Raw genomic sequence first — 12,478 nt, 5'->3', positions numbered from 1 at the left:
AGAGCATCACATTGGAATTCAGCGGGTCTATAATTATGTTCCACTTGGTCTGTGACCTCAATCAATAATAACAGATTGCCTTTGTATTTGAGATCATTTTACAAAGCACAACGATTACTTCATCATGGCATATGTGTGTGTGTGTGTGTCGACCCCATCCACACACCTGAGAAACTTGTTGAGATCTCCATGTTTCATGTACTCGAAGACCATGATAAGCGGGTCACCATCCACGCAGACGCCGTAGAACTTCACTATGTGCTCGTGCTGAAGATTGGTCAGCAGCTCGGCCTCCCGCTGGAAGTCTTTCCTCGCCGCAAGGGTGGGGTCCTTCAGGGTCTGCAGAGAAACAGAAGACAGAGAGTGCCTAATAACCACAAAATGAGCTACTCAGCCAAATACTTTGGGGGAAATTTCAATTAAAATCCATATTTCAAAGACAAATCATTAATATTAAATGATATCCAGGAATTAAATGTGCCTTTGCTATTGTTTTTTTGATCAAAAATGAATGTGGACTGCATAGGTCAAACTCATCTGCATAGTTTGGACTTGGAGGAACCTAATGAGAAATGAGTTTGAGATCTCCGGAGACTTTTTTTTATCTTGTCCAATCAAATGCATTTTTGGGATTTATTCTGAAACATCAGACATTTTTAGACAAGCAGATATATTAAAAATGTTTTTTAAGGCATGTTTGAATTAAACACCAATAAAATCATTAATATGGGAGGATATATTGTGGATACACAAGAATGAAATGTGCCTTTGCTATTATTTGTTGATACTCACGGTACAAGTAAATTAATTAAGGGAGCTTAAATGAGTCAGTCAGTAATAAATAATTCAAGTGAACAATTAATCAGTTTAACGAGACTAACCTCTCCAACTAATATGTATCTAAATGGATTCGCCTCTAATGGTTTATGAATCCTGAACAATTTACAATCTTATACAATATGCCACAAACCAATGGAGCATGCTGAGCTATTTTTGACAATATATTTAAATGCATAATCAAAATGTAGATGAGTTGACAAAAATATTATATTGTAGACATCTAAAATGTTTTAAATCATTCAGGTAACATCAGACATCACAACAGTTCATATATATTTCAGAATTTTAAATGCACGGCCAAAACCTCGGGATGCCAAGGAAGATGCACAAATGACCAGCATGACGTCTCCGATTTGCTTGTGTCCCTCTTTGTCTTTTCTGGAAGATTAAATTGTTGCCTGTACACATCCGTCTTTTTGTCATCTTATATTCTGTCATTCACAGAAAAATAACCCCCCTTTGTGGCCTTGGCCGTGATATGTCAATTGGTTTGCCAGACGCTCTTGCAGCCAGATGCAGCATCACGTTGTGTTTGTGAGGAATCGTTCCTTCAATTATGTTATAATTGCGTTTCGCCCTCAGAGCTCGCAGTTTAATTTTAATTAGAGCTACCGTGGGTTAATCCATATCAGGAATTGCAGAGAGGTTCATGCATTCGAGATGGATGAGGAAACCAATTCGCAGATGGCTAGGTATCTATCCCTATCCATAATGCTTTATTACCCCTGTGTTGCAAAATTGGCCACCTGCACAGGCTGGAGAGAGCAGAGGGGACGAATCCAGCACCACCTGGGGGGCTGTCACTCGTAATAAGGGTCTGGAGGTCTTGGGCATCAGGTGGAGATGGGGGAGAGCAAAGGTATGAGAGAGACGCTGGCAGCTCTTTGGCCAAAATACAAGGAAAAACTTGACCTCTCTGAATGTGAGTTGGACGGCTTTCAAACAACAGCTGCTGTGATGGAGCTCCATGAAGCCAATGAAGCCAAGCAGCTTCCCAGAGGAACATTTTATTGCTCTGAGGTTGTTCTTTCAAAGCTTAGGAGACTGATTTAGCTTTCATTTAAGTATCAACTTTGCCTCAGACTAGATGTTTCTCCTACAATTCTTAGATGAAAACAACACAATTGTTGAAATACAGTGGGAGTATAAAGCTTTAAAATGAATGTGGGTTGCATAGCTTAAATTCATTTCTCATTAGTTTCCTCTAGGAACAGCATGGTTTGGTCTTGGAGGAACCAAATGAGAAAAGAGTTTATTGAGATCTCTGCCTTTTGATTGAAGATTTTAATATCTTGACTAATCAGAGACATTTTTTGTGATTAATTCTGACACGTGTCAGACACGTGTATAGCCTTTTTATGGAGGTCTAAGACTGAAAAACTGACTAATAAACATTTATGGGTGGGCGTATAGGTGGGTAGGTATATTGGTTGGTGGGTGGGTGCGTGTGTAGGTAGGTTGGTAGATATGTTGTTAGGTAGGTAGGTATTTTGTTGGGTGGGTGGGTAGGTAGGTAGGTAGGTATTTTGTTGGGTGGGTGGGTAGGTAGGTAGGTAGGTAGGTAGGTATTTTGTTGGGTGGGTGGGTGGGTAGGAAGAAAGGTATGTTGGTGGGTAGGCAGATAAGTTGGTGGGTGTTTAGGTAGGTAGGAATGTTGGTGAGTGGGTGGGTGTGTAGGTTGGTATGTTTGGTGGGTGGGTAGGTGGGTAGATAGGTAGGTACAGTATGTTGGTGGGTGGGTCGGTAGGTAGGTTGTTATGTTGGTGGGTAGGTGGTTAGGTAGGTAGGTAGGTATGTTGGTGGGTGGTTAGGTAGGTAGGTATGTTGGTAGGTGGGTGGGTGTTTAGGCAGGTGTGATAGGTGGGTGGGTGGTTGGTTAGGTGGGTGGGTCAGTTGGTGTGTGAGTTGGTGAGTGGTTAGGTGGGCTGGTGGGTGGGTGGTTATAGGTAGGTTTATAATATTTCTTAAATGATTAATATTATTTATAAGATAATAAAGCTGATAATTCTTCAATTTTTTTCCTCATGTAAAAAAACTATACTCACAACAAAATACCAAGTATATTTTTTACTTCATAGTTCAACATGTCAGCATCTGTGAAACCTTGAAACGTTGACATTTCTAAACAGACAGACCAACTTAACACACTTGTAGATCAGCATTGATCCGAAGACCTCCTTCAATAGACCGTCTCAGCTCACTGGATGCTGAGTTCCTTGACCTTGGTGAACAGTCCCATGTGGTAAACCATGTTAAGGCATTATCCAGGAACTGTCTGCCCACAGCGGTGACTCATTCCACTCCGTCTATGTCATGAAGACTAAACCACAGCACTGCAATATCTTAATACCCTCCCAAACCTTATATCAATGCCAAATATTAAACGCTATTGTAGCTGATCTCTCCTCGGAGCACAGCAGAGCTCTTTCCATCATTGATCTTAGTCAACAAATCCTACACCACCAAGACGTCTAGCAATCGTTCCCCGAAAGAAAGCCCTCTCAGGCGGGCACAGGAGGATCAACTTTATATGTCATTCGAGGGGACTGGAAAAAGGGGCTTGACCTTTCGAATGAGTCCTGTGTAACTGGAGAGCGCTATGGCCCTGCAGGAATGGAGGGATCATCTCTTACCTTGACAGCCACCAGCATCTTGTCCTTAGTGGGGCTTAGGTTGTAGCACTCTGCCAGGAACACCTTCCCAAAGGCCCCTTCGCCCAGTTCCCTCTTGAGCACGATGTCTCTGCGCTTAATGTGTTGTACATCTGGAGGGGAAAAGAGAGAGAGATTGAGTGGATTGTGTGACAGTCAACCTGCAGGCGGTGCTGCAAAACAGAGATTGAGAAATGTGTGAATTTCATGAGACGGATTGCTGTCACTCAGGCTGATCAGGTAACTTAAAGGAATGTGGCACCAAAAACCAACTCTTTTATGACTTATAGTCCTCTTTACAAACAATTTACACATTTGTTATAATTATAGGTTTGTGAGATTGTATTTCCAAATAATAACTAATAACAATAATTATAAATATAATACAAATGATTATGATCCATTAACATTAAATATACATTTAATAAATGATTAATAATAAATTCATATATTTATTATTAATATTCCAATCAATTAAAAATTATATCAAGTCCTAAATATGTCACATTGAAATTGTAAATACTATAATTTTGTGTTTACATTATAAAGGGTAATGTGAGGTAATGTAACCTTTTAAAACATGATGCACTGAAGCAACCCTTTGATGTAACTGATGCAAGTTTTTCAGCATTCATGTACTTTTAATCTAGATAGTTTCCGTGATCTCTGAATACATTTGATTTAACCCGACTGCTAAAACGTATGGCTGTTGTGCATATTTACAAAAAATACACACACATTTGCATTGTTTTACATCAAAATCTTTGTGTAAGCTCCCATCGGGAGTTGCAGTATGAAATGATCTAAACACAAGAGATCTGAAACAGAGATGAATGAAGTCATGCTTGGTCCACTGGGCAGGGTAATGGAGCAGCAACCAGTCTGCTGCCGGTTCAAGTCCCCGCTGAGCCTTACTACAGCTCTGCCCTTGAGTGAGGAATGTAACCTCGAACACCCTAACAAATATCGCCACAACATTAGAGACGGCAGGTGATAATCTGCAGATCATCTCCTGTCTGACTTTGATGTACAGATAATCACTGGATGTTATAAAGTAATCATATGGTCACCATGAGAAATGAAAGCATCCAAGAAAAGCTTTTCAAAAGGTGGTTGTTTTTAGAGCACTATCAATGGTACTGTATGTTTGAAGAAATGCCTTGCATTTTAAACTCACACAGGTATAGCCGTTGCATGCAAACTATATCAGGAAGACAAACTTGTCTGCAGCACAAATAACCACTTTAGATATGTAAAATAAATAAATAAAAATAGTAAAACACTGGTAAGCTTGCATTCTGGAACATTTAGAGCCTTGGAAAAACGGACAATAACACAAAAGTAACTACTACTTTTACTCACAATGGGATTCATTCATTAAAAAAAAAGCAGAACGAATGATTCTTATTACTGAATTAAATATGAGAACTTGTGTAAGAATATCTTTACAAACAATTCACAGAGAAATTAGTTAGAATGAGAAATTTGTATTAATTTTTTTCCAATATATGCTGGCACCTGTTTGAAGTCAATAGAGTCAGCAATTCTGAGGAAAAAATAAATAAATAAATTGAGTTAAAGTTTTCTGAAGCTTCCAAAATAAAATCACCAAGCAAACACACCTTAAAACCCCGGGTAATACCACCAAATTTGGCGAGTATTCCATATCTATAGGAGAAATATATTAAACTTTTTTTCATGATTCCACAATTGTTTGATTAACATTAATGGCAGATAGCCTAAGATCTACTGTACCACACGGATCTAAATATAATGTTACACATCAGATTGTTTTGCCCAACAGTTAACTTATGACATAACAGATAATGTTTGTGTGAATACTCACCAAGCTACACTTTTAGAAATACTGTAATTCTGTGTATTTATGTATATCGGGATTGCGTGCTGTCTGAGGTGTCTTTGTGTGCACACTTCGGATCTGTCAGTCAGCGCGAGTAAGATCGTTTTGGTACAAATAAAGATACTTTTAGATGTTTAATTGCTATTTGGGGCATTGGGATCACTAGCTAACTAATTTTTGTGAAAACCTCAATTTCGACCAAATTTACATTTTTGACTTGTTTTTAGCCTGCGTGGATTACAACCCATTTTGCACGGGTCACACAGACACACACACACACACACACACACACACACACACACACACACACACACACACACACACACACACACACACACACACACACACACACACACACACACACACACACACACACACACACACACACACACACATATATATATATGCAACACAATAATGCATTGGCTGTACTTTTCCATGTAATCTTTCCTAATGTTGCACACAAGTTGATGACCCATTTACAATACGAATAGAAATGTCAAATTGAGCTGATTTAAGTGTGGCTACCGAAGTGCAACTCGTCATGATTTAAGGCAGCCTGAGCAGATCTTTAATCTCTGTACCTTCCACCTGCTTCCATTCCCAGCTCCCAGTCTGCTGCGAGGCAGCGAGCTCCATATGGCCGACCACGACGGCATCTGGTATTTACTCCAAACAGGAGTTTTGGATAAGCCACCGTCCAACATCAACACTTACTGCCCAAAGTTACGAGTCATTCTATTTTTTTTCCCTTTTTTTCAGCAGAAAGCCTAATTTTGTGATGAAAAAACAATATTGATGAATGGACAGCACTCAAGGATAGCCTTTTGTATTAGCTGGCAAACGCCCCGTTCTTCGTCTAAGCAGAGCACCTAATCAGCAGAAACATATTAGGGACAATTCCATTTAGGGCTGCCGAGGCAATTGCACTTTGTGGCAGGCGTCCAACGACGATGGTAAATATTTCAGCACACTCGATTGTACGAGTCTCCGTCACAGAAGGTTTTTTTCCACAATGGCACCGGTGGAGATTAAGACAAAGGATGGCGAACACATGCATTACTTCCAAACTAATTAAAAAGCATTTATTTAATCACGTCAGAAAAAGAAGAGGGACAAAAAAAGAAGAGAGAGAAAGGCTTTTTCTCCATTTCCTATCATCCATTTTCTTGTGAGTGATAGGTTCACAATTAGCAGGTGACGGGCGCACTGGAAACATTTTCAGCTTGCGGCGCAATTAAGAAAGTTACAAATTGCGCGGCTAATTGTCTTATTACGCCAACTGTTGTGTTGCGTTCACCTCACAGGTTGCATTGTGAGAGGGCACACAGGAGAAGAGGTTACCCGCGCTAGACGTCGCCTGTCTAAACATAGCGAGCAGCTGGGAATACAGGACATCAACTTCATCCTAATTAGGCCGTTTTTCCCCTCACCACTTTCCTGCAGATGTTTACTTGGTCTCGCTGAAAATGACACAACAGACCAAACCAAAGCTGATTTGGGTTCAAATTCATGTAAATCGCTGCTAGAAAAAAACCAAAAAGACAAAAAACAATACAAAAACATGGTTAGGCTGGACTTTCCCGAAAGCAACGCTAAATGAATCTAAAACAGCACCTGTTTGTTTCCAGTCAGCCACAAAGTCATTTCCTCCAGCGTGATGACTTAATGCACTTATAACTGTTTTGTAAATTACTCCTTTTAAAATGCTACACTCTTTGAAGTCTGAGAAAAAAAATTAACTAAACAGAAAAAAAAGAAAAAAAAAGAGAATTGAGTAAGCGGGAAATGGAAAATCTGGAGCATTGTTGCTGAAAACTTGAGATGATTTAAGAATCATTTTTTAATTGCTTCAGAACTCCGTGAATCAATCTGAATCTTGAGGTACCTGAAGAGCCAGTCCCTAATCCCCGTTTACACCTGGTCACTTCATGTGATTTACTGATTGGATAGGTATCCGACGGTCCCATGTACACATGGCCACATAAATGTGTCTCCGCAAAATGAACATAAATCTGATTTTCAATTCCTGCACAATATCCCGTTGGCTGAAGAGATACTCAGCTACGTGTATGCTGCGATATGTTGCAGTAGCACTGTCATATCCGGCTATAACATGTCATATAGCCTAAAACACGCTCTCATATGTTTATTTTTTAACATTTTTTACAGGAGTAAAATTTAGGTACCAACAACCAGATGCAATTACACTTGTCCAGTTTCATTTGGAATGTGTCTCAAAGCACCTTCTGAAGTGGTTTGAGTTACTGGATTTAAATCCATCTCAAAAGCGTTTCAGAGGGTATTTACACTCGGCCTTTTCATGAACAGATAGCAAAATAAATAAATGCTGATTATTTTAAAATTAGGAGTTTAAAAATGGGTTTCATTTTTTTGCAATACTATATCACCAATACAATGGGGTAACATTGTATTATACCCAGAATATAACCCAGAATTTTTATTTTATTTTATTTATTTTGTGAGACTTAGTAGAGTCCATTGCTTTTGAATAAAAAATGTGACCCGTGCTGGCAAAATGAGGCATAATGCGCACAGGCTACAGGCAAAACAAGTGAAAAATGTCAATTTTGGTCGAAATCAGTTCATTAAGCCCTCATCTAGCGATCCCAATGCTCCAAATAGTTTTCAGATAGGAATACCTTTCCTTTGACCATGAAAAATGCTGTTTTTCACTGCTCGCTTCTGGGCGACTGACGCTTCCCCTCAGCACAAGTTTGGTATCGCTGTAAGGAGCAGCATTCCAGCTTTGTTGGTAATTATAGTGAATTCTCGATGGTATGAGTCTGAACCAATGAAATGTGATTTTCAAACTCATGCTGATGTAAACAAAACGATCTTACTCGCACTGACTGACAGATCTGAAGCCGCACACAAAGACTCAGACAGAGTGCAATCCCGTTATAGCCTACACATATACACAGAATTACAGTATTTCAAAAAATCTTCCTTGGCGAGTATTCACGCAAACATTAACTGTTATGTCTTAATAAGTGAACGTTTGGTTAACTGTTGGACAAAACATCTGATGTGTAACACTATATTTAGATTTGTGTGGTACAGTAGGTCTGTTTCATTAATGTTAATCAAAAAAATTGTGGAATCGTGGAAAAAAAAGATGAATATTTTTTCCCTATAGATATGGGTTTTGACTTGGTTTGTGCCAAATTTGGTGGTATTACCAGGGATTGGGAACCTTTAGAATCTGGAACGTTTAGAAAACTTTAACTCAATTTTTTCTCAAAATTGACTTTGCTGACTCTCTTGACTTCAAACAGGTGTAGCTCAGTCATTTTTTGTCGGATTCCAACAAATCATACATAATTTTTAAGGTTTTTTAATAGAAGATGTGAGAATAACAACTCTTTTTTTAAAATTTGCTCTCATTTTGCCAGCACGGTTAACAAATAATTGACCAATTGATTGATTGATAAAAAAAAAAAAAAAAAAATGAAAGTATTGCATCAAGAAATATTGTTCACCCAATGTTTTAGCCTAATTAAAAATAACTTGTGCCTTGAGAGCAACACGCCCAGAGCCCCATGTGACAAGGCCACATGGTGTGTTTGCAAAGATGTCTAAGTGTTATTTTTTCACAGTCTCTATTAAACGAGCACATGTGCTATACAAGCGCCCTCAAGATACTATTAATAAAGCATGGGGGTGTGCAACCATTTGCAGGCAAGGTTAATGCAAGCCTGTCTTCTGCGGTGTCCCTGGTTGCGTGTTTACATCCTTTGCTTACTATCGGGACTGGCTGTCAGAAGAAGGTCCGCTAGGACTGCTGGAGGGGGCCGTGGGACGTGTTCCTGTCTGTAAATGCACACACACACCCTCTCCCTGTCCATCAGAAGACAGATTGCAGTGGATAGACACACCCACTTGACAACCATGTGTCCTACATACACACGACTGTGCCGCTTTCTCACTCTCCTCCCCCAAGAACACACAAAGCATCTCTAGCTCACAAATCAGGCCTGCTGTGAAAATCTCAGCAGACTAAATGCAGGTAGGTTTACGTAATTACCACACATAAAGTATTTTATATATATACCAATCAGACATAACATTATGACCACCTTCAGCCCTGACCCCTCAAGGCATGGAATCCACAAAGTAACATCAACATGGATGTCAGGACCCAAGGTTTCCCAGCAGAACATTGCCCAAAGCATCACACTGCCTCCGCTGGCTTGCCTTCTTCCCATAGTGCATCCTGGTGCCATGTGTTCCACAGGTAAACAATGCACACGCACCCGGCCATCCACGTGTCATCAGGCTCAAATTGTGAAAGAATGGTTGGGAGGGAGCATAAAGAATCATTTTCACACATGAATTAGCACCTCTGAGTGAGACCTTTAATTCATTGAAAGTTTTTGGGATGTGCTGAAGTAAACTTTACAGAGTGCTCACCTCTTGCATTGTCAATACAAGATTTTGACCCAAACATTATGCACCTCTTGATGGAAATAAATGTTGTGATGTTATTTCCATCAATATTTGCATCACTTTTTGGTCAAGATATTGTCAACACTGTACTAACCTGATTCCAAAAAGTTGGGACACTGTACAAATTGTGAATAAAAAAGAAATGCAATAATTTACAAATCTCATAAACTTATATTTTATTCACAATAGAATATAGATAACATATCAATTGTTGAAAGTGAGACATTTGGAAATGTCATGCCAAATATTGGCTCATTTTGGATTTCATGAGAGCTACACATTCCAAAAAAGTTGGGACAGGTAGCAATAAGAGGCCGGAAAAGTTAAATGTACATATAAGGAACAGCTGGAGGACCAATTTGCAACTTATTAGGTCAATTGGCAACATGATTGGGTATAAAAAGAGCCTCTCAGAGTGGCAGTGTCTCTCAGAAGTCAAGATGGGCAGAGGATCACCAATTTCCCCAATGCTGCAGCGGAAAAATAGTGGAGCAATATCAGAAAGGAGTTTCTCAGAGAAAAATTGCAAAGAGTTTGAAGTTATCATCATCTACAGTGCATAATATCATCCAAAGATTCAGAGAATCTGGAACAATCTCTGTGCATCAGGGTCAAGGCCGGAAAACCATACTGGATGCCCGTGATCTTCGGGCCCTTAGACGGCACTGCATCACATACAGGAATGCTACTGTAATGAAAATCACAACATGGGCTCAGGAATACTTCCAGAAAACATTGTCGGTGAACACAATCCACCGTGCCATTCACCGTTGCTGGCTAAAACTCTATAGGTCAAAAAAGAAGCCATATCTAAACATGATCCAGAAGCACAGGCGTTTTCTCTGGGCCAAGGCTCATTTAAAATGGACTGTGGCAAAGTGGAAAACTGTTCTGTGGTCAGACGAATCAAAATTTGAAGTTCTTTTTGGAAAACTGGGACGCCATGTCATCCGGACTAAAGAGGACAAGGACAACCCAAGTTGTTATCAGCGTTCAGTTCAGAAGCCTGCACCTCTGATGGTATGGGGTTGCATGAGTGCGTGTGGCATGGCCATCTTACATATCTGGAAAGGCACCATCAATGCTGAAAGGTATATCCAAGTTCTAGAACAACATATGCTCCCATCCAGACATCGCATCAAGACATTGCATTTTCCAACATGACAATGCCAGACCACATACTGCATCAATTACAACAATTACTGAAATGGCCAGCCTGCAGTACAGATCTTTCACCCATAGAAAACATTTGGCACATCATAAAGAGGAAGATGCGACAAAGAAGACCTAAGACAGTTGAGCAACTAGAAGCCTGTATTAGACAAGAATGGGACAACATTCCTATTCCTAAACTTGAGCAACTTGTCTCCTCAGTCTCCAGACGTTTGCAGACTGTTATAAAAAGAAGAGGGGATGCCACACAGTGGTAAACATGGCCTTGTCCCAAATTTTTTGAGATGTGTTGATGCCATGAAATTTAAAGTCAACTTATTTTTCCCTTAAAATGATACATTTTCTCAGTTTAAACAATTGATATGTCATCTATGTTGTATTCTGAATAAAATATTGAAATTTGAAACTTCCACATCATTGCATTCAGTTTTTATTCACAATTTGTACAGTGTCCCAACATTTTTGGAATCTTGGTTTGTATATTACACTTGTCTGGCTGTCACCAGACCAAGCTCAATTTAAAACTGAACCTTGGTCTGGAGAGTCTGTATGTATTTTCTAGAGCACAAGAGGCGTGATCAACGAGTATTATTCACGCAATTGGATAGTCCTTCAACCAATCATACTTTGACATACTTTGCAGAGCGACACGAAAACTCAGATCACAGAATCCGCCATTTTGTCCGACAAGCAGGCAGGAGTTAGAAGATTAACCTCGGTGGAGTTAAACTTAAAAAAAAAATTGTATATTGACGTCTTTCCACGTTTGAAACAACATTCATTCTCATGTTCATTCATGTTTATTTGATGCTATAAATGGACTACTAGGAAGAGATGATCGGTTAACGAGCCGCTTGAGCTGAGGCACTACAGCAATCTGTCACAACCATGGTCGCGACACATTAAAGAGCCACAAAACAGATTTTATTGTTTGAATTTCTTAAAAAACGACACATTTTGAAAGCTAGGACTAATATGTTTAATATCATAAGTAACCTGCTTTGTCTTGTCTGTCGACGTGTTGTCAGTATCCTCTTTGCTCCACGATGTATTTTTTACTGTGTGTGGAGTGACAGCACCATGGCTTGTCGGACAAAGCAACAGTAACTAAGGGGGGCGGGTCTTTGCGAAGTGTCGTGCTTGCCAATAGCGAGCAAGGTGGATAAGCCAGTCTGTGATTGGTTCCCGCAAAAGTGTAACAGACGCAGTAGAAATGAATGTACGTGTTTCCAGACTGAGTTGCCGGGTGAAATCAAATCGCCGGCAGATCAGGTTGGGTTTACCCAGTCTAATATTACACTGCATTTTTCTAAAATTTAATCTACGTGTGACATATGTTAGAAAAAAATATATGGCTCAGGGCTCATTACTGTTAAAACCCAGTCAAAAGTGGGTGGAATGCATGCTCCGTGTGGATGTTTGCTGGCACAATACCACAGATATCAGGTATGCATTATTATGATAAATGTCTTTCCCCAGGTCT

At 39.7% G+C, this 12,478-nt stretch overlaps 1 protein-coding gene across 3 annotated transcripts in view; it reads right to left on the bottom strand.

The window, feature by feature from the left end:
* The window catches only part of ntrk3a (neurotrophic tyrosine kinase, receptor, type 3a), a 242,810-nt gene that overhangs the window by 16,348 nt on the left and 213,984 nt on the right, over nucleotides 1–12,478 (bottom strand). For all 3 annotated transcript variants that reach the window (XM_067379609.1, XM_067379611.1, XM_067379610.1), the window contains 2 exons: nucleotides 3,474–3,604; nucleotides 167–339 (listed from right to left, as the gene is read on the bottom strand). In XM_067379609.1, coding sequence (XP_067235710.1) covers nucleotides 167–339; nucleotides 3,474–3,604 — 304 coding nt within the window. The remainder of the gene's footprint in view (nucleotides 1–166; nucleotides 340–3,473; nucleotides 3,605–12,478) is intronic.

This window comes from Chanodichthys erythropterus, chromosome 24 (assembly GCF_024489055.1).
Source record: "Chanodichthys erythropterus isolate Z2021 chromosome 24, ASM2448905v1, whole genome shotgun sequence".
In the NCBI taxonomy this organism is placed as follows: Eukaryota; Metazoa; Chordata; class Actinopteri; order Cypriniformes; family Xenocyprididae; genus Chanodichthys; species Chanodichthys erythropterus.
Note: the sequence above shows the minus strand (reverse complement) of the source record. Positions and strands in the feature narration are given on the sequence as shown.